This window comes from Myiozetetes cayanensis, unplaced genomic scaffold, assembly GCF_022539395.1.
Source record: "Myiozetetes cayanensis isolate MyiCay16 unplaced genomic scaffold, myiCay2020 scf1, whole genome shotgun sequence".
Lineage (NCBI taxonomy): Eukaryota > Metazoa > Chordata > Aves > Passeriformes > Tyrannidae > Myiozetetes > Myiozetetes cayanensis.
This window is the reverse complement of record NW_026086604.1, coordinates 76,420,030-76,443,747: the sequence shown is the minus strand read 5'-3', so window position 1 is coordinate 76,443,747 and position 23,718 is coordinate 76,420,030. Positions and strand designations below refer to the sequence as shown.

At 34.9% G+C, this 23,718-nt stretch overlaps 1 protein-coding gene across 9 annotated transcripts in view; it reads left to right on the top strand.

The window, feature by feature from the left end:
* Nucleotides 1-23,718, top strand: part of CDH12 (cadherin 12) — a 518,528-nt gene that overhangs the window by 485,709 nt on the left and 9,101 nt on the right. For all 9 annotated transcript variants that reach the window (XM_050331367.1, XM_050331339.1, XM_050331330.1 and 6 more), the window contains 3 exons: nt 11,041-11,177; nt 18,921-19,042; nt 20,552-20,669. In XM_050331367.1, coding sequence (XP_050187324.1) covers nt 11,041-11,177; nt 18,921-19,042; nt 20,552-20,669 — 377 coding nt within the window. The remainder of the gene's footprint in view (nt 1-11,040; nt 11,178-18,920; nt 19,043-20,551; nt 20,670-23,718) is intronic.

The following is a 23,718-nucleotide window of genomic DNA, read 5'->3' as shown; positions in this document are numbered from 1 at the left end:
CTTACTGCCTTAGCACTTTGTAAGAAGACAAAGCATTCCAGGCCAGGCACAGGAGCAGAGGCCTAGAAAGCATCTCTGTCTTATTCTGTGGTGTTTGAGTCAAATGCACCCAAGTGCAAAATAAAGTTTAACCTTCTACTGAGGCTGACTGATGCAGTCATTGCATCTGCTTTCCTCCTCTCAGCTTTCTTAAGGGTTGAGGTATCCACTCAGAATGATTTGCTCTGTCATTCTATAATCTGCCCATTTGTAGAGATACTGATAGTCATCCAGACAGCCATCTCAGCACTCCCTTTCCTCACCTAAAACCAGCAAAGCAGGAGCCTTGCCCTTCTCTTTACGAAATGTGAGATGTGCTCTACAGTGCTTGGGTGCCTTGGTGAGTGCAGGTTTTTCGTGCTGTGGGCGGGATGAAGGTTGAAAGAACAGATCATGGGCAGCAATGCAGAGGGCAAATGTACACCTTTCAAGATCAGGGTGAAATGGTGTTCCGGGTCTACAATTTGTGGTGCTGGTAGAGAAAGTACTCTGCTGTTTCTCACCGTAGCGGTATTGACTGCTAAGCCTGGAATGAGAGGGTTAAGTCCAATGTACCTTCTGCTGCTTGCAGTCCAAACAACTGAGACTTAATTAAACTACAGGACAAAGCTTTCCCTCTGCCTGTCTTGCAGTTCTGCCTGCTCAATGAGGCAGGAAAAATGATGTTGAGACTGAATAAAAACAATGCCTTTTCCAAATGACAACAGCTTTTGATAAGATACTCAGCTGGTAATGAGAAATGCAGAACAGACAATGGAACTGACTGGAGGGTGTGATAAGGAAATGAACAAAACCTTTAAAAGCAGAGGGAGGAGAAATTACAGGAACTTGCAGACAGGCAGAACTGACAGTTTGGAAGGGATGATAACTGAACTGCAGCACATTTTAATTCCTGTATTACCTAGAGTGTTTAACTAAAATTCTTATGTAAGATTCATAAGGCTTATAAAAAGTTTAACAGCTTCCCTCACTTGACTCTGACCCATCATTAGTCTGCCTGTCTGCAGCCAATACTTCCCTGTCAATTAATTTGGTATAATGGTTGATTTTCTCCAAAGGAGCAAAGTATAATTTATTTGAACTGATACTACTCATTCCAGATCAGGTAAGCTACTGACTGCTAAAATCACTAACCCTTCACCTTCCTGATTAAAAGCACAGAAGTATGAAGCCACGTACAGAGGACTGTGAACCCAGTCAAGGACTATGAAGAAGATTCAAACTGTTATTTTTTCATGTGGGAGATCAAGTGTTGTATGAAAGGTATGAAAATGATAGGGATGGAACACTGAGAAGAAGTGTTCGTACTTTCTACCAAAGTGTAGCAATTCCTCTGTTCTTCTCTTAAGCATCACTACCTGATGTCCAGTATAGACAAGACTCATTGTGGGAAGGCTAGAGTACAGCACACAGGATATCAGTCTGAGAAATTATGCTACTGAACTCCTTTGGAAAAAGGGGCAGAGACAACATCTTATTCTGGCTTCTGTCAAAAGAATCTCAAAATTCTCCGCTTTTTAAGCCAAAATATTTTAATTAATACAAAACTCTACTTTCTAAAAGACTAGATACATTACCTCAGTGAGATCTTAAAAAACCACTCAGCCTGGACATTTGTAAGAACTTTACATCAGGGCTAAGTACATTTGAAAATACCTACAAAATCATAAAGAAATATGGTGGTTTTGATTAAAATGCTGAAACAAAAATAATTGTAAAACTGACAGAAATATTTTAATAGGTCAGTAAACTGTGGTCTGTATTCATTTTTAGGTGTGGCAAGTGTGATGTGGTAAAAAGACAGTTCTACCACTTATCCACATCGCATCCATCACCACACAGGCATCCCTGGTTTTTGATACCTTGGAACAAAGCAATGCCACTAAGACCTTCCTACCTATGTTCACCTTGTTGGTTTTGTGTTATATGACAGTAAAGGCATGAAGAGTAAGCAACTATATTTTTGGTTGCATCTAAATATGCAACCTTGAGACATTAATTTCTTAGCATCAAACTTGAGAGGGTTTTTGATATCAGTTTGGCAAGTGCAACTGACCAGTAACCCAGTTTGTGAAACAGCTTATGTTAGAAAGTAGCTGAAACCAAACTACTTCTTTACAAACTGTCCCTTTTCATTTGAAAAAGAAAATACGTTTAGGAGAACTACAAGACTAGAATTGATTGGAAACAGGAGGGGAGGTCAGGATAGGGGATAACCACTTAACCTGGAAGAGCAGCAAAGGTCCTTCTGTGACTGTGTCTATCTGGGCCACTTAGGAGAAATGTCATGTTAAGGTTTAATGGCAATATTCAGATAGCAGTGAATGGAGGTGCTGGTTCCTTTTCACAGTTCAGATAGAACTGATTTTTTGTCCGTTGAGCTTTTTTGTTTATTTGCTTGTTTTTTCCCTCCATTTCCAGTATCCTCCCTTAAAATAAATAAATAAAAAAAAGAAGAAGTATTTAATATTATTATATATTGTCATGGATAGGCTTCTTCTGGGATCCAGCTGGTATCCACTAGATTAACAAAAGGATACGATCAGACAACAGACCAGTGAGAGTTTCCTTCCATTTGACCTTTAACATCTCAGCAGTGTTCTGAAGATATTCAACAAGGGTACAGAAAGTTTCTGCTCCCATTAAGGTAGATGGCTTAATAAATTTTTTAAAACATATAAACAAATGAAAAAAAAAGGAATCCTAGAAGAACAGCATCTGCCACTTACGAACATTACCATGTCCTTTACATTTTTTGGTTAATGACAGGAAAATTTTACAACAAAACTTCAAGTGTTATTTTGCTATTGTTAGGATTAGATTTTTCTAATAACTCTTGATATGATTATATCAGATGATGTTTTTATGTGATAATAGGTAAGTTTGATCTCATTTACTTCCTCTAAGCAGAATATCCCAGTATTAAACCCAGGGTATTAAAACCGGGAGTTCTGAACAAGAGAGGTCCTATTTATTTTCATTATATTAAGAAACATTTTTAAAAATATTTTTATATTAACAGAGTTTATTCACTAACAAGTACTTTTGTATTTTTAAACATATAATATTTCATATATTATGTGAGTAATACTGTACATGCACATTAGTTGCTGGGTTGTAAGGGGCACTTCAAAAATATTATGATTCTATTAACACAGGACAATGTGAATGATATGCAATGGCAGTCTGCTACTGTTAGACAAGTAGTACATTAATAATAATAATGACCAGTCTTCGCAAGTACATTACACTTTATTTAATACTATCATGCTGCACAGAGAAGAAAAAAGGTTACTTAACATTTCTGCTCTTGTAAAACTGCATGAGACAACATTTTCAAGTTAATAGAAAAGCACAAGAATCAGAGTCAAGGGTAATCTTTAAATCAAAAGAAGGTATGAAAAAGAAACTACAGTAACTTAATACTGATTCGAGTGCTGCAGCCCTGAGAAAGACTTTGTAAATTTAACTATCTTATTTAGCCCTAAAAGTAGATGACTCTATCTTTTAGCATAGGAAAATAAAATGTTTTGTTACATTTAATTATAGTTTTTTGAACTTAATGGATCTTCAACCATGCACAGTCTACAGGGGACTCATTTAAAAAATTCTTCATTGCACCTTTAGCAAAATCATGGTAATAACTCCTTATTCCTTAATGCAATGGAAGTTACTCCCAGTAATCAACATAAGAGTTTAGCACTTACCTTTGAGAAGAGCAATAAAGACCTGACTTAGTGTTTCACATATTTATGCATGTAAGTAGGTTAGTTTTAAACAATGATAACTCCATGAATGGATTTAGAATTGCAGGCAGGAAGTTTCAGTGGTAGTCTGGGATTTTGGAGGATACATTGTTCAACACATTACATTCTCTAACTTTTTAATCTCTTTCAGGCTTGACTTGAAGTCTGAATTTCTTGTTTCTCATTGTATGAATGATTTTTTTGTTTTCCTACTTGTTAATAACTGCAATCTTATAAAAAAAGAAAAACCTGTTGGTATTATATTTTAAAATATTTGGAATTGTGCTTTATGTTTGGCATGATGATACTGTTTCCTATTTAGCAGAGTTTAGTATTACAGGGACTAATAGGATTATTTAGTCCATCTTTCTAGAAATTTCCTTTACTACACAGATTCTACTACCTTACGCAGTTTGGCTTTCTAGTACCAAGTGACAGAACTCGTGTCATTTCTCTTGTGTGCCGCATAGTATACATCACTGACAGAAAGATATTTCTGCATGACATAAATTTTCCCTTCTGAGTTTTGCCCTTCCCCTTCTCTGTGCTGAACAAATTCTACCTGCCTTTTTTGGTGTTTAAGCTCTTCAGTTACCTGTAGGCTATTATCATGTCTCCCTTTTTTCATCTCTTATCCAAGCTAAGCATATGTTAGTTCTTTTAGTCTTTCCTTATAACTCAGAATTCCTAGGCCAAAGACAGTTTTCTTGCTTTTCTACAAACTTCCACCAATTTTTTTTATATTTATCTGGTAAGATGATGCAAAGGACAAAATTCTGTTGTAGAGGTGTCATATTCACAATATCCAGTTATGAAGAGATCTAATAATTTAAAGCCACGGCATATCATTATTCTACTAATGAAAACTTCTTTTTGCCTTCAGGTAGTCAAATCGCACCCAAAATCTCATTTGTATTCTTCCAGTCCCTCAGACCTTTTGCTACTCCTGCATTAACGTTTCTTTCATCTGTTTAAATATAAATATATATATTGGAATTACAAAAAGTCATAACTGATCACAATACCCTACTGAATCCTGTTAGCTTTCATTTATGTTTCTTATCAGTTTACTTTGCCGTTTATTACTTCTGATATGATAGATGGTATTTAAATATCCCAAGTTGGCATGGACTCTGAATTTTGTTTACCTGAAGCTCAATATTTAAATAAACCTTAAAGTGAATTCAGTTTAAACAAATTAAGGTTACATACACAAATAGTGATCTACCACATTACAGAAATTTGTTATTTCATCCCTTACCCTTCTTTGCAACATTTTTCTTAAAAAAGACAATGTTTTAAGTCCGTAAGGAATGTGCTTGACATCAGCAATGTGTGAGTTGAGAAAAGTTGAGGTATTTTTATAAAACACCTTTATCAACCAGGTTATTTATCTCTCTCAAACTAAAAAAATCCAATTTTTGAGGAAATGTTTATTGAGCATGAAGGCACAACGATCAGAAACCATTAACCTTCAAATGCATATTTTTGGCTGTGTTGAGCTTATATTTGTACTGCCTTTTTTAACTCAAGGGTACTTCTAGCAATAAGATCCTAAGCAATTTAATAATAAGAAGAGGAATCGCTTAAGTCCGTATCTTCTGAAGTGAGTCTCAACTATCTCTGAGGCCCTTGGACAATCGATCTGATATTTTACATTATACAAAATGTAGCCTTCACTTAATGGAGAAAAAATACCAGGACATTTATCCTTTAAACATTGTCTTTAACTTTGTCTTATGGTTGTTGTTCCCCTTTCTTCCCATGATCTTTCTCCTTCAAAGCAGAAAAGTCTATTTTTCTGTAAATCCTTTCATTCCCTTAATCATTTAAGGTTCATAGTCCAGAATACCATATTTGTAAATATTATATTTCATACATATTGCTTATTTTCTCATTATTAACATAACTATTTTCAGTAGCAATTCTCTCAAAGCAGTCAGTTCGAAACCTCCCAAGTGGGTAACATTGAGCCAATTTCAAACACCAAAATACATCAGTCATTCAGCCTGGACCAAGAAATTTGCCTTTACCTCAGTTGACTGATTGCTGAAATTGAGACCTACATCACAATCACCACCTCAGGTGTTTTCAGGGTGACAGAAGTACTTCCTGAGGGATGCAGGCACCTTCTCCTCCCTCCACTGACCTATAAGGGCTGGGCAAGGATGAGGTTCCTGGGGAAGATCAGAAGGGACTGGTGACCTAAGAGATGTGAAATTTCAAGAAACTACAGAAAAGAAGGATTTTTTCCTCTTTCCAATTTGATTCAGTTACAAGGAAAGGTATTAAGCAAATATTCAAAGTTGGAAAAAATTAGGCATGGAAAAGCATGGTTGAGAACTTACTTTCTCTTAGAAAGTATGCTTTTTTTTTTTTTTCTCTTTTTTATCCCATTGCATCAAGAATTTTCTTAAGTCTTCAATGCTTCATTCAGTGCTTGGGTTTGACAAGCTTTAGGTGAAGTAATGAGATGCTTTCTAAACTTGGATAGACAGCCAAATAATTCAGAGTCTGCACAGAAAATTTATGATATTTATTTTCTTAGGTTCCCCATCTGGGTCTACTTAAGGTATAATTTCACAATAGCAATTGAAATACAGACAAGAATATTTATCCTGGTGTAGAACAGATGATGTGAGACAACTCTGTATCAAATATAAAAATTGAAGGAATGTCCCCCTCTATTTTTATCCCTTTTCTTCTTTTAGAAGCCTGCTTGCAACCACTGATCCCTGTTTATGGTACAATAAAACAATAGTGAAAGCCACTAATTAAATGTGAAATGTGTTACTGCTCACTGAATTGTATGATTCCTTTCCATTTTCATGCCAATTCCAATCGAATAATGTGCTTTAAAACTTCAGATGATTTTCTGTATGCATGCTGTTGCAGCAGGAGCAAATTTGGTCTCAGTGCCTTTAGCTTAAAAGTGTCTCTAGGGATGTGATCGATGCTTCATTTCCCTGCTTGCCATATGAAGGGTGTTTTTGCTGTTAATGTGAGGAGTAACCTTGGGCAAGTCAGAGCTCTTCTCATGCTTACCATCACTGCACCCTACCTATTATGTGTGTTTCAGCACTCTTTGAGGTCACTCCTTGCATTTTTACTTCTTTGGAATTTGATGTAGATCCTCCTAGTCTAGCTTTAAAGCAATCTTCTCTTCCTCTAACTTGCTTCTTTCTAACTTGCTTCCTCTAACTTCTCTTCCTCTTAACTTGCCCATTTCCTGGTTTAAAATATATGATCATAATATCATGAACAAGGTTTAAAAACTGAATATTCCATTTCAGGTATTCAGAGTTTAACCAAAAGCTCCATCTATTCATCTTTCAGCTCCAGTAGCAGAAAGAAAATTTCTGGAGACAAATATATTTTCTGCAGTTTCATAAGTACTCCCATGTCTCGCTGGCAGTGATACAACAGAGCTACACAATCCTGCTCCTGTTTGTGCTCTTACTTTTTAGGAGGTATGGGTATATATGGGCAAAGTATTGTGAGTCTGCCTATTTTTTTAGTCTCTCAGACCTTTCAGTTTAAAATTATGTCAAAACAGCTCATCTGAGACATAGATGGATGCAGCTGTCCAGCTACGTGAACATTTAAGCAAGGATAAATACACTGCGGTGCCTCTGGACTAGGAACGCACAAGAGAGCACTTAGACCTTGATATGACTCAGCTTTCACCAGATCAATAGTGTGCAATTGAAATTTGTCTGGTACCACTTGATTCCCTGCTAGTTTTACTTTCTCTACATTTATGGCATCCTCTTCAAAAGAAGACCTGAGAGTGCTGGGAACACCTGGTGAAATCCCCACCATGGGCCAATGCATAGGCATGCAAATGCATACTCGGTGTTCAGTTTAAGCATTATTAAAAAAAAAAAAAAAAAGAAGAAAAAAATAATAAAAAAGGAGACGTTAAGGTGGTAATATGGTGTACATTGTTATGTACTATTATATTATTCCTCTGTTGCATTGTTACATTGTGTGCAACACATACTGCTGTGTCTATTAAGACAGAACAACAAAGAAAGACTTTGACAACATTTATAAACTTTTAGTGAGGATGGACCCCTATTGTTGCAATGAAAGTGTTGCCTGTGTTAGTCAGAGGAACTCTCCCACACACACATTTTTAAGACCAAAAAATACAAGTCAAGTCCTAAGCTTCCCAGTCTCCTTAACATCCTGTTACCTCCCATTTCTTCTGAGCGTGTTGTCCATGTTGTCACACATATTTCTATAGAAGCAGCAGGACAGCTGTTCAGTTCTTTTATTCATGGTACAACAGTCAACTACAGTTGTCTACTCAGTGGCTCAGAGTTCCTGCTATCCTCACAAGGATGACCTGCCTTCACTCACATACTCAATAGCAATTCATCAAGCACTCTACCATCTTCTGTGCTGCAGTCAGAGTAAATACAGTCTGCATCACTGTCCTCCGCTCTTCAAAAAGGTATGAACCCTCCTTCATGGAAGTGCTCTTTGAGACCCTACAAGGGATACACAGCCTCGCCATTTAGCCAAGGTGAATGCCCATAATTCTTGGAGCTCCTAAGAAGGCAGTCAGTGTTTTTGTGAATGTTCTGGATGAGTCCTACAGGCTTGAACCTTATAATTTTACAAACTTAATATTTCCATTCTGTCTCTTCTACCGTACCTGATGTACAAAGGCAGCTATTCTTGAGAAAATTCAGACAACGTTAGCAAAGATAGAACAGTCCACACTCTACCTGCCTTTAATAACATAATCTGGAATACAGTTCTCTTCTAGGAAGAATATTCAGGGAGATATAAAATTCAAAATTTCTTCCCTGTCAGTGAATATGAACTATATTAATGTTTGGTACTCAGACCTGCCAAGCTGGCCTTTTCAGGGGCTTCTGAAAAATAATACTGTTGAAAAATAATACTGTATTGTCAACAAATAAGTTCTCCCTAACTTTTTAAGGAGGAAAATGCCTCTTGGGATTAGTGCAGTCATCCACGATCTGTCTGGTAGGCACTCTGAGCAGTCAAACAAACCAACCTCAGTTCTTCAAACTGTTAGACCGTGTACGGAAGATCTAGACAGCTGTCCTAATACCAGTATTTCAAGAATATTCCTCTTTGTATCACAATCTAACAAGAAATGTCAGGATTTATGTCCCAGATACCTGGATTTATCTCTGGAAAGTGACTGATTTTTCTGGTTGGAGACCCTGTTCCTATTTCTTCTGTTCTTGAAAGCATCTTCTTTCCGTGTTAAGGACAGAACTCAGGCAATACCGTTGGCCTTAGAAACAGATTAATTGTTGCTGTTCTATTTACAAAAAATCTCACACTGAGCATTAGAGTGTAAAGAATGCTTTTGGGCTACAGAAGGAAACCACATTTTCTTTAGGGCCTTTGCCAAAAGTATCTCCCCCGGGATGTCCCAAAAATTCCCATTTGAAGAGCAGCTAGATGGGACCCTATTCATTCTTTCATTAAGCTTTATAGACTTACTGAGGTATCTGGGAGCAAAACTATTTCCAGAAGAGATGTCTGTAAGAGAATTTTCTACTAGGTATGTTTTCATGTGTACTATCCATAGAGAAACAATGAGAGGAGGAAGAAGGGATGCTTGTTTGCAACTTTTCCTGTAAATGTATATGCATCCCTAATACTTTCTCCTACATCTTTTCCTTCTGTAGATTCTTAGAATGAGAGAAGCTGAAATAACTGGCTCTTACACCCCCAATTTAAGCATATGTGCAGCACATGGAGAGAGAAGGAAAGGATGTCTTTAAAGATAAAGCCAAAGTTAAAATAAATAAATAAATACAGTAACAATGCTAACAGTGATGACATAATGGTTTCCACAGTGTTAACACAGGTGAAGGCAATGAATTTGGAAGATTTGCTACAGTTCTGTTTTTATCAAACTGTTCTGTTTTTTATCAAACTGTTCAATTATCACCGATCCCATTTCTGTGGAAGCCATGTGGAACCAATTCTGCTATTAATATCAGCATTAGTAGTGCTAGTCTTGCAGGGCTTACTATGGACTTTGATCCTGCTGCTGCTTATCTTTAGGAACAGGCATACTGGGCCTGTGCATGAAGTTAATCACCTGTGTGAATGATTGCAGATAGACTATCAGATTGTGATCCTGCAAGTATTCATGCTTTTACTATGCTTCAAACACAGCAGTGTTCATAATTAATATGTTTTCTGTAGTTTCAAAACCTCCTGGTGAAAGAGGACATCATCTACACTGTGCTTTGAATTAAGGCCTGTACTTTCTTCATGGCTTCATACTATGATGTGCAGGGTACTTAGACAAAGTTTATCTTTCTAAGCGGAAATAAAAGCAAAGTTACTTTCTCTTGCTTTGAATTAATTTATCTGTGTGTTGCTGCATATTTCATTTTGCAATAAATTGTAATCTATTAAGCATGCAAAGCCTGAAAGAGTAATTTTGCTGCTCCTGAGAGAGTATCTTAGGGTAATGATATTTCTAATAAATGGCTTATATATTTTTCATAATTTTTATGTCAACCAAATCTTGAACATTGAGGTTGAAATTACAGATGTGGGTAGACAATATTATAATATTCGAGAAAATGTGCCTGCTCAACTGTGTAAAAGGATACATGCTCCCTTTAGCAAACCATTTCTGAGGCTTTTCAGTTAAAGCAGTGAACTGGTAATGATCCTTGTCAATTGATGAAATAACCTATTTTGTCTACAGATAGGATTTTCTTGGTGATTTTGATTAAAAGAATGTCTCCAAACAAACATGCTACCTTTTTTAAAAAATTTTTTACTCTTCAATTCTTTCTAAGCTACTGGTATTCTGTACTTCCAGTAAGAGATATTTTCTTTGGTAATATAACATACAGCACTTTCTACCATTTCTTGGTTTTACAGCAGTAAGCGAATACAATGTTTATCATTACATTCTCCACACATTATTTACATAAATAATTCTGATCAGAGAAGGAAATATCAGGGTCACAGATGTGCATCAACTTTTTGGGACCTCAAAGTTTTGAAATAATCTGAACACCAGAAGTGCTAAATTTTTTATTATATCCCATTTCCCCCGAGCATTCCAACTCTGCAAAAAAGACATAAACAAATCATTCTTTATTGTCTTTTTCCTGCAAGGATGGTAATAGCTGTGAAGAGAAAAATAACAGAACTTGAGAAGGCTACACTGCTGCTGTGAAAAATGAGTTATCTCTCCACATTTACATATACTTACTATAATATTTTTCACATACAGATACTTCATCGATTGGAAGAATGATGTGGACAGCTACTTTACAATAGATGCTACTGAAGGAACCATTGCTACTAATGAATTACTGGACAGAGAAAGCACACCACAGTACAATTTCTCCATAATTGCAAGTAAAGTTAGTAAGTATGACACAAACTGAATTAATATGCTAATGTGTTGGGGTTTTTTTCTTTTTTTTTTTCTAGAATGTAATACTCAGGCTTAAATACAATGTGAAGAGTGCATGTATTGCCAGGAGCTTATTTAAGAAGGTTCAATAAATTTCATTTTGCCAGACTCATTATGAGGCTAAGTGTGATGTTCAAACAGCCTTGTATAGTGAGGTTTTCCTAGTAGACCTGAGTAGGCATGGTTCCTTCAGAAGCTGAAAACCATTTTGTCAGCATGAAGTTCATGAGGAGCTGTATGGAGGCCTTCTAATTCTGATTTCTGATTTTGTAATTCGCTCCATATGAAATTAGATTATTCAAAAAACAAGTCTGTCAATGTGCTTTTTGGAGGCAGAAAAATTCTAAGAGTCATTTGATTCTTAAATAAAAATTACACAAAAATCGAGTCAAGATTTATTGTCCTAAATTAATTAATCTGTGTGCTACATCTTTACTCATCTCTCCTCTCTCCCCAAGATGTTACTCTTAAACCTTTCTTTTCTTTTCCTATGTGATTTGTGGTGGAATATTTTAATTTCTTATCCTTGTGTCTTCTACATAGCCCTTTTTCTTATTTACAAGAAGTCCCTTCTTCCACTATATTATTTAGCTGCAACTTGCTTCACTGTCATCCTTCTGTGTAGTATTCCTCATCCATGATCCTGTAAAACTGAAATCCTCATAGATGTTTCCCACTCTTTGATTGCAAGTTTTTTGGTGACTTAGTGGTTGTGTAAAGGTAACAGAAGTCTTTCTGTTGACATCAATAGGCTGTAGAAGAGGATCCTGCTGTACTTCTTACTCATTGTCTGTTGTTTATGTGTCCAAAAATGCAAATTTCTATAGGAAAGAACATGTTTTCCCCAATGCATTGCTTGGCTGAGTCTTCAAAAAGTAATACATACTACTAACAGGAAGAGGGAGATTTTGAAAGAAGAGAAGATATATATTATTTCAGATTAAAAAAATAAATTCTCAGTTCTAGTTATCTCAAAAAGAACCATGTAGTCCCTGGAACCCGAAAATATAATGACAATACCAGTCAAATGGAGAACTTGAATTTTGTCCATGGCTTGGAAAAGACATATACTAACAGAGAAGACTAAACTATCACAAGTGATTGAGTTCATGGAGATATGTGTGCATGTGTATATTCACAGAAAGTCCAGCAGAACTGTAATTTGTTTCCAGAGAAACTGAAAGGTGCAGAAGGAAGATTTTGTAATGGTCTATGTTTCAGTAAATCTTAAGTATTTAGATTTAGTGGTAGATAAAGGACATTTCAGATTTGTAAATTTTTTTGCTCCAGTAGGGAATCAGTTTTAGTAAACTTGATTTAAAGCTGTTTATTATTCCCAAGAGCAATTAAAATTATCTAAAACCTTAAAGTTTTTTTGTTTTTGTATCTTCCTGGCACATATATAGATGTATAATATTTGAATAGAGCTGTAGCGAGTAGTATATATTATGAAATTCTAAATTTTAACAATTGCCTAATTAAGAATCTACACCTAAACTATATTTGTGATTCATTGCAACATATCTCAAAATAGTCATACATTGACCATTATCTATAGCATTAACAACTATTGCTATACCTGTACTATACCACTAATTGGCAAAATTTTGGAGGGTTTGAGGTATAGTAACTGTCAAAACTTTACGTGCAGATGTCTGACTAAGGGCACAGAAATAAAGGCCGAGGTCTGAGGCATGAAACACTGCACACAAGCCGAAAAGGTTAGAGAGAAGAATACAATTGAAGAAAAAGAGTGAGGGGAAGGTAATATATTTGAAGACTTTTTGCAATAAAAAAAATTGCCACTTGTTCAGTGCTGACATAGAAACACTGAAATTGTCATCTCTTATTATGAAAAAAGTGCATTGAGCAGTTTCTTGACATGCACATGACTGCATAAGGAAGGTGGTCCAGTATTGAAATTAGTTGTATCAACTTTCCTCAGGGACACTGTTGTAACTGAAGTATTTTCACTTCCATAGGACCTTATCTCTGTATAATGATATCTATAATACATCCTTATATAATAAGGATAAATAAGAGGACTTGAAACTAGTAGTATTCATATTAAATTATGTTTTTTAAAAACTTTATTGCTAAAATATATATTTTGTTTTCTCATTGTGAGAGAATAGCAACAACAACCCTTCCCACACCTTTTAGAAACATCCTAATGGTCATTCTTTAAAGTACCTTTTTTTGGACTGGCCAATTATAAACAAAGTCCACCAGCTTTATCTCCATCAAGTCAGAGAGAACAATAAATTAAATTGCCTTTGTCATCATTCCCTTATATGTGGGAAATTATGCTAAGGTCATCAGCAGGCTTGTGTGAACTCCCTGCATATAAGTCACAGATGTTTCTTATGTTACATTTTTTTCTCACAGCCACCAAAATCTTGAAGTAATGTTATGAATTTTGGGCAATCAAGTTATCTGTCAAACAATGGCATAAATGGTCCACCATTTAGATAGCTAAATATAGCAGCAAGCCACTGATAAATGTAAAGGTACATATAGATGTAGCATTTAGACTTTTCTTACAAGCTAAGCTTTCTTATAAGCTAATAAATGTGACTATTATTAGCATGAAAGCACCAGAAGGTATAATTTTTAAAGGAGAAGACTTCAAAATGAGGCCAAAAATTTATCTTTTGTTTATTAGTTTTCTTTTGCTGACATTTCCTATTACTGAGGGATGGGGCTGGAGAGTCTTTTTCAAAAAGCTGATTGTTAGGGAGTTTGTAAATGGTTTCATGTTCAGTGTCCTCATTCTACACTTCTTTGACTTATACGGGTATGTACATTGAGATTATTCTTCCCTAAAGTCCAGGTCCTGCCCCTTCATCCCTTTCTATTTCAGACATGGTGCAGGTTGGTAGCTTGAAGAGAGACAGAACTTGGTTCCTTAGTAAATGATTAATTATGAAATATGCTTGTCCCAGGCTTCCTTGTGTCAACTTGTACACTCACAGCCAGGGAAGTCCTTGTTACTCAGCAGTAATAGGGTATATCTTAACACTGAGACAGTAGTTACTGGTTCCACATAGGGAATTGGGATAAGGGAAGTTATTCCACTCAAGTTACACAATAACCACAATACTGTGATCTTTATTTCTAATCCTGAAAAAATTCCAGACATCTTATCTAAACACTGTCTGGGAATCTGTCTCCAAATAATGGCACAACTGACACTTGGGAACATCTCAGAGGTGTACCCAGCATGAATTGACGGAGAGTCTGCTGTCATATTCAACACAAGACACCATAACTTTATTCTTACCCCTGTTTAACAATCCTGTACCAAAGTAGTGATGTTTTTAAGCAGGAGGTGGATGATTGATCTGCAGACACTCTGATGATGAAACAAACATGAAAGCAGTTGAATGCAGAAGGCCCCTTACCCATTCATAGAAATAAAATTTGGCTTTTAAATAGAACAAAATGCATGAGCAGGGAGAGGATGTTTCAGATGCATATTGTTTCCCCCATTTCACTTCCCAATTTCTCTCTTCCTCTTTTCATTTCCTGCCTATATTTCATTGTAGTTTGTTGGGTTTTTTTCCTTTTTAGAGTAAATCAACTCCTTAGCAGCTTCCATGATTGCTGTTTCTGAATATTTTTGATCCCACAGAATCTATCCAAACTAATAAATTAAATATGGTTTGTATTTATTTCAAACATAAAGACCAGCTCTCACAAATAGCTTATTCCTATGCCTTCTTACCTTCCAAACATGGTGCCCACATATTAATCAATCCTTGAAGAGTAGTCCCTTACAACTCCCAGCACGTGCATGTGAATTGTCCACAAGAACACTAGTTGCCCTATTTAAAACTGTGCCAAGGGCTGCTGTAAGAGCATAATGGCATAAAAAGTCACAGTCCAGTAATGAAAAAGTTCCCCCTTATGCTGACTAATTATCTAGTATGGAATTTTTTTTCTATTTTACAGAAGAGGAAATAGATAAAATGCATAAGATCTTATTTCTGCTTTCCTGCTCTCAAGGCATGAGTTAAGGGTAAAAATAAAGCACCCGTAATCCTTCCTATTCAAACTGTCTTCCCAACTCATCTAAGTCTAGGTCCAAATCTTGAGAATGTTAAAGAAACCTCAGCTTAAATCTCAAAATGGAGTTAATCTTCTCCTGTATACAATAACCAAGCTTAAGGAATCACCAGGTCTCCTCAATAGTCACTATCTATTTTCTCAGATATCTTGGATTTTTACAAGTTCGTTATTCAAAGAATATTACATATTTTCTACTACTGTAATATATTTGAACCATAAAGATGCTGACAAATGGTGGCATTCAAGCAAAAGCAGGAAGCAGGGTGGTCACTGCTTCACAGACAGGAAAACTGAGGAAAGATGAAGTTTACTAATTAATTAAGTTGATGAAGTAAAGTTAATGAAGTTAATTCATTTTCCTGTATTTTTCAGCAGAATAGAAACATGAAACCAATTTCTTAATTCCTAAACTAATGATTCAACCAATTTGTCTTTTTATTTGTGTAATCTGGGTTTAAAAGGTATAAGAAGATGTTTTTAGTGACTCACTCACTGATACCAGCAGATACATCACTAGCATGTTCACAAGGTGCAAAAAGACTTGATTTTGAGAGAAACAACAAACAAAAAAAACAGAGAAAATTGAGGTTAAATCTGGAAAGTGTTATTTTAAATGCAATTCTTCATACTTGTTCACATCGAGTATTACAGGCCTTTTTAACTTAAAAGCTGTACACAACCTACTTGGAGTCTTCCTTTATATACATGAGTATTTAAACCAATATCAGTGTAAATCAAAAAGAAAATCATATAAATGAATGGAAAACCTGAAACAGGTCTATTTTAGACTTTGGTAATTCTGTTTACTTTCATATTTGACTTTTGCTGACCATTTATGCTAGATAAAATTCTACTTTGCTAAAATACCTAGTAAGAAAAGATTTTGGCCTCTAATATATCTTTCAAAGAATCACAGAGAATAAATCATAGACCATCAGTGAGAAACAAATGAAAAAAAATATAATCACGTATATTTCCAAAACATTCTCACTATCGCAATTTTGAGGGAGGGAGAAATGGCAACTCTTTCTGTTATTTTTAAAAATGGTCACATACTACTTAAACTTGTCCAAAAAGCAGAAAAAAAGTAATTTATATAAGTTACTTCACAAAACTATGACCTAAAAGGCCTCTTATACAAACTGCTCTGTCTAATAGAAATTATCAAAATCAGATAATTTTTCTGTGTACATGATGCATAAATTCTGAATACTTTCATTGTTTTATTTTAAAGACATTGTTAACATATTCCTAGAAGGATATGAACTAACATTTTTGCCTGTGCTTTTGTGACAACACATTAATCCCTAATGTGTTTAAAGAAGGTCTCCTGAAGCTGTTGCTTCAGTGCTGTACCTTAAGACAAACACATAAAAACTGAAGGAAAACCTGAATTACTCCATGTGAGTTGATGTGTCATTTGCAATGAGTACGGCTAGGAGGGAGGTTTTAAGTTAGATTTTTTTCTGCCAATAACTGTGTGAAATTGATCTGCTCAGGGACTGTAGAGGTCCTACTGTCTACTGAATAAAATAACTTCTTGGTACTTTTTTATTTCCAAATATACAAAGCAACCAGTTCAACTGTGAACAAGCAATCTAGATTACTTCCAGGTCTTCAAGCATCTAAAGAATCAGTGCCTAATTGATTGGACCAAACCTACTGGACCAAACTCTTCTTGCATTTGTAGTGCACAGTGTCTTTCTCCACAGAGACATTTTCCAAGTATAGATGATGATGTGATTTGGAAATGAATGAAGATTCAAAGATATATTATTAGATATGTGCATCTTTAAATATATGTGTTCAGAGGAAGGAACTACAGATATTGTGTGATCTGGGTAGTGTTTTTTTGTTGTCTTCTGGATTCCAAACTGTGTTTATAGCATGGTCATCTTATCTACTACTTGTAAATACGTAAAGTGAAGTTCTTCTTGCAACTAGTCCCACATAACCAGGAAATCACTGGGAACACCCCTTTGTTTTGATAGAAGTTTCCTGAAAACACTGTATTTATTAGTTGCTAAGAATAAGAAAGAAATGAAAAGTTTCTACAGTGCAAACATGAAGAGACTTTGCCCCTTGCCATGTTAGTTATAAAAAAAAAGAAATGCAAAGGTTTATACAAACTGCAAAGTAAGAACTGATGCAAGTAATTTGAAGAGTCCATTGAGGGCCATGAAGACCATCAGAGGACTGGAACATGTCTCCTGTGAAGACGGGCTGAGAGAGTTGGGCTTGTACAGCCTGGAGAAGAGAAGGCTCCAGGGTGACCTAATTGTGGCCTTCCAGTACCTGAAGGGAGCCTACAAGAAAGTTGGAGAAGGACAATTCAGAAGGACATGCAGTGATAGGACAAGTGACAGGACAAGCAGTAATGGTTTCAAACTGGAAGAGGGTAGATTTAGATCAGATATGATGAAGAAATTCCTTACTATGAGGGCATTGAGGCACTGGAACAGTTGCCCAGAGAAGTTGTGGATACCCCATCCCTGGGCCAAGCTGGATGGCACTTTGAGCAACGCATTCTGGTGGAATGTGTCCCTGCGTGTGGCATGGGGCTTAGAACTAGATGATCTTTAAAGTTCCTTCCCACTCAAGACATTCTCTGATTCTATGATTTATGGCAGAAGGATCAAGAAAACTCCTTTTATACTTACACATGGTCCGATGCTGTCATTCTTACACTACTCTGATTCATAGAATAGAATTCTTGAATAGTTATCTGTGTCTGTTACTCTTCTTACATGCAAAGGAATAAAAGAATTATCCTTTTGACTTACCAGCTATACAGTTTTTCATGTATTTGCTATCTTGCTAGAGTTTTCAGCATAAAGCAAAAGAGGACATTGTCTGCTTTGTATTGAATTTGTCTCCTTTCTATCAGGCATTGCATTTGCAAGTAAACTTGTTTATAAAATGCATTTAGTGACTGATGAAGATTATCTGCATTGGAAGGACAATGGAAAGAAAGATAATGTATACTGTTGTTCAGCATTTATTTTGTGCAAGAGTATTTGCTGATTGCAAACACGTATGCAATTAAAGAAATACTTTTACAACATGGCCAAATGGTTTAAGCAAAAGTTGAATGCTAGTTGTGCATGTTTCCCTGCTAAATTTAACATGCCTCTGTCTGGATTTCTTCAAGATTTTTTTTCGTAGCTTTCTCTCTTTCTTGCCTTTCTCTGCCTTCTAAATTGGTATGCTCCACTTACCTCCTTAATATCTTGAAGATGTAAACACTGGCTAAGCAAAACATATTGATTTTCTACATTCAGTTGTGGAAAACTGAATTCGGTTTTAATCATTAGAAATGTTTTCCACAGACTCCAGGAAAAGTGATCTGAGAAAATTTTGCATCTTTAGTAAGAGGTACAACTTGACTTTTTTCATTTATTCTCTGATAAACATAATCATACTGATTGATTCCTTAACCCATGAAAAGTAATGGATCAAAGTCTGGTAAAAAATGCACTTGTTTTCTTCTTAGTACAAATTAGAAATAAATAGAAGTCAAGGGCTTTTAGGAGTCACAGTACTGGGATCAAAAATTTATGATAGTGTGTGTAGATTGGTGATGACAACAAACATAATAATTTTCTCCTAAAAATTGTTTGTAGGTAACCCACTATTAACCAGCAAAGTCAACGTTATAATAAATGTCCTGGATGTCAATGAGTTTCCTCCTGAAATTTCAGTTCCATATGAGACATCTGTATGTGAAAATGCCAAGCCAGGACAGGTATTTCAAATATGTAATGCTTGCTATTTCACTTTTTCTTTCCTTTTTCTTTATAGCAGTAGAAATTTCTGGGTTTCAAAATGACATCATGATTAGAATTCTTTTACAACTAAAATGCCTGTGTTGGAAATACCAGTTGAAATTCTGTTTGTTGACCTTTATGGTCTATTTGCAGTCTATTTTTATTTTCCCTAATTATATAGGCCCAAGCCAGTCTTTAATGTGCATATAATAGCTATGAGAGGAGAAATAGTTATGAAAGGAGAGAGAATCCCTTCCTTGAAGACACTAAAGTGTAAGGGTAAAACTGCAGTGAATAAATGGAGAAAGGTGGATTACACACATTTCTGTGTCCTATTCTGAGAAAAAGAATCCACAACCCTAAAGACAATCGTACTGAAAAGTTGTTTTAATAAGCAGTGTCTAATATATACAGAGTATGCAAAATCTATTTCAGGTTCAGTACATGGCTTTATACCATGAGTGATGCCAGTATTATTAGAGCTGGCCCCAGAGGTTCTTGGCATGTGCTCCATCTGCACAAAATTTGTGCAATTAAACACAGTGCTTCAAAGCACCAGGGCTGACCAACATACATACTAACAGCTAACACTGTTTCCAAGAGAAGACTTGTAACTTTGACTGTTCAGTTTAGAGAGTTCCTGCCAGCCAAGGAAGGAATACATTCAGCCTGCCATATAATCTAACTTCTCTTTATACATACATAATATGTAATCTGTCTATGTGATTTTTATTGCCTTTTTTACAGATATATCAACGACTTGATATGATATTCCTGCATAATTTTCTTATCCATGTGTTTCAACTACGATACAATCTAGTTTAATCCCTAGTTTATCAGATACTCTCAGTTTCTTTTTTAGGCACTAGCAGTAGAAAGAGGAACTTGGTACAGGATGGCTGAGACAAGCATTGAGATTCAAAGTTATTGATATTCAGACCCTTCATATATAAAAAAGGTCTTCCTTTTTAAAGTTCACTTGCAGTTCTACTACGAAATATATTAATTGCACTATGCTTACCTCAAATGTAGTAGATAGGACTCTGGGACACAAAAGTTCCTTTTTACCTAGATGGTGGAGACCTTTCAACCCTTCCTACTTCATTTCAAGCTGTAAAAAGCTTTGTGTAGTACTACAACATGTACTGATTGTAACAGTGATAGAAGCAGAAGCAGATAAAGTGTAATCACTTAACTGAAAGCAATCACTAGTATTTTAATACAAACAGCAAATATTAAATACCATGACTATAGGGTAAATCTTTCTGATTTCCTTCAGATATCAAAGGAAGATCTTTTGAGACACCATGAGTTCTCTGGGAGCTATAGTATTCAGATGTCTTTCCTCCACTGCATAGTAAATTAGGTGAATGATTGTAATCCAGCAGGATTTAACTTTCAGTTGTTTCATTTGATGTTCAATTTGCACTCTACAAAACTGCTTCTATTAGAAGAGTGAACTGACTTCAGAATTAATCTGGTTTCAGGTGATACAGATCATCACTGCAGCAGACAAAGATTTGTCACCAGCTGGGCAAAGGTTTTCCTTCAAATTGTCATCTGAGGCTTCCAACAAACCCAATTTCACAGTCCATGACTACAGAAGTAAGTTGGTTATCCCTAATCTCTTTTTCAGAACACCAGGCTCTGGTTATAATGACAAATATGTTTACTTTGAATTACAGTTGTTTCTACAGAACTAACTTTTTTATTTGACATTTCTAAATGCTAAACTATCTGGGACATATATTAATATAAATTCAGGTCTTGCACCTTTTCTCATTTTTAGGGGACAGGAATTGTCAGAACACCAAAGGCTGAGATTTCTCTACAGGCCTTCAAAAACACTGCTACCTGTTTTATTTTCTTCCTTTTATCATTCAGTATCTCAGGAAGAGTCCATATGCCAATGCAGGTATACCTTTAAACAAGGCACTATTACTGTCTTGTTTAAATACTATGACATTGCTAACCATTTTCCAAGAACCCAGATTACTGTGCTTTCTTGAGGATGCATAGTCCTGCAGAAGAGTTAGTTCTAAATATGGACAGTGGTGCTGTAATAAAACATCCTGCAACACTCTTAACAATTTGTAGATTGATATAATTGACATCCCTGATATTTCTTCCAATTTTTGTCATAACTGAATATATTTTTTTCCTTATTAACTTGTATGCATTTGGTAGATGGCAAAGAACAAACCAAGACAAAAAATGGACCTCATTTTCTAGTCTAAACATCTTCAAGGATGTAATCTTGTGAACAGACACAGCTAAAACATAATAAAATGTTGTATATTTTCACCACTAACTACTTCAATGAAATAAGGGGGAAAAAAAGAGGTTTTGAGCTATTAGGTGATCTTTAAATAACTGTGATAAGCTTTTAATAAAAAAGGTTTTACACTATTCTGCAAATAAAGAACACCTAGTGCCATCCAATAAAATTCAGTAACATTCCCTTGCATGTTCAACTATGAAGGTTATAAGTATTACTATTAAAAAAGTATGTATTTCTTAATTTTTTAAATATAATAATTATATAAAATTGCTTTTTCCAATTTAAATTTGAGATTATACCAATTATGATCTAAAGTTTCCATTCTGGAGAATTAAATTATCCAACCCCTAAAAAGTGCTAGAAATTAATAATACAAAATATGAAAAAAAAATTACAGAGGCCATATTTTTTTTAGCCTTTTAAAAAACCTTTTAAGTATATGGCCCAAATTATTTTTGAAGCTATACACTTCTTTCAATGTCAGGTAATACAGAATTAAAGCTGACAAAATAAGCATAACTTAATCCTGAAGAAAGTTCAGGAAGAAACAAATTTGAGAAAATATACTGTGCTTATTTTCTCTTTTTGTAGCTTTCCTGTGAAGTTGATAAGATGAAAATGGTGTATTCCCAAACTTATTAGTGACTTTTATCTTATTGTATCATAGATAGTTTAAAAAAAAAAAAAAACAAAAAACAACAAAACCACAAACAATAAACCCAGATGATCAAAGAATTTCCCTTAAGGATAAATAGAGTATATAATGAAACTGTAATAATTCATAATATTGCAGACGTGAATAATAGTGTCTTATAAAACCAAAATTATGTAGATCAGCATTTTATTAGAGGGCATTCAAACAGTTTTCTTGAAAGAAAAAGCTCAGTGAATATGAAAGACAACTTTAAAAATTATTCAAGTTCCCTTACTTTTGCTCTTGGAAGATTAGATCTTTTTTCTGGAAGTTCTTACTCTCAATAGTGTTTTAACAGGCACTAGTGTTTGAAAAAATTGTGGCATTTTAAAATCTAAATACAATTATGCCAAGTAAGATTTAAATACTTTACCTCTGTGTCCCAGTGGATTTAAAATTTTGGGTAGCATTTAAGTTTCCTTCCCCTTAATGCCACACTGAAGCTTCTGTTTGTTTCTGTTCCCTACTTTGTTGTTGGTAGTTTCTCCTTCAAAAACTCAGCACGATGAACTTAGCTAATGATTGTAATTAAAAAGAAAAAAAGAATGTTCTTTGTATCTTAATAGATTTAGGAAAATATACCTCTTTAAAGCTTCCTCATACATTTATTACTTTCAACTTTTCACTTTTAAACATATTTCAAGGCTCATATTAGTAGTATCTTCACAGTTACATAGATTTAGAATATGAATACTATGTATTTCTAAATAAGTTTGGTATTTTGGTCAAGACTTCTTTAAAGTAACAGCTTTTTTTTTTTTTTCTGTCTATTTCCTAAAATTCCCTTAATTTCAAGATTTTTTTTTTTTTCAGATCATTACAAACTTTTGCTTTAAATCGGAATCTTGCAGGTCTTCTCAGGTCAATACAGCATATTTAAATAGTCAAAAGAATCTTTAAACTTAAAAAGTCTATACAGTAATTACAGCTTTTGGAAAGTGTGCTTAACATATGAGTTTGGTGAAGAAAGGTATAGGAGTTTGGTGAGGAAATTGATCAAATACTGTTAGATAACTAAATTTCCCTGTTTAAACGAGTAATGATGACACTGAGTTCACTTTGGATCTCAGTAACCTGTTAATGAAGTTTCATTACTGTTTAAAAACAAGTGCAATATTCCTATTAAAGATTATATTAGGAACCACCAAGATAAGGAATCTTAAAAGCATTTTTTAAAGTTACAAAAAAAAAAAAGAAAAAAGTAGACCATTTTTTACAATGCAAGGAACAAAATAACAGCAACAAAAAAGCTTTTACGGAATATTTTCCAATTGTAAAAACCTTTTTTCGTTATCGATGATTTACAGTTATTAGAAAAAAAATCTATCCAAACAGAAACTCTGTTTTGCAATATCTTCTTACTTTTTTGCCAGAAAGGTGGAGGAAGGTGTGTTCTGAGTACAGTTTAGAGGTATAATAACACAACCTTATTTTCCCTACAGGAACCTTTTAAAAACAAATACTGTTATCTTTTAAGTTAACTATTATGTTAATACAGTGCTGGTACTTTGTGAAAGGAATCTTTATATTTTTTGAGGAAACAGTTTTGTTCACTGTGCTACAGTTTACTTTTATAAGTAAAGGTAGCATTTAACATGCTTAAATACATCAAGAAGCCCAAATCCCAGAGCTATCCTATACAACTAAAAATCATGGGTGGTCTGATACTACAACAGGGG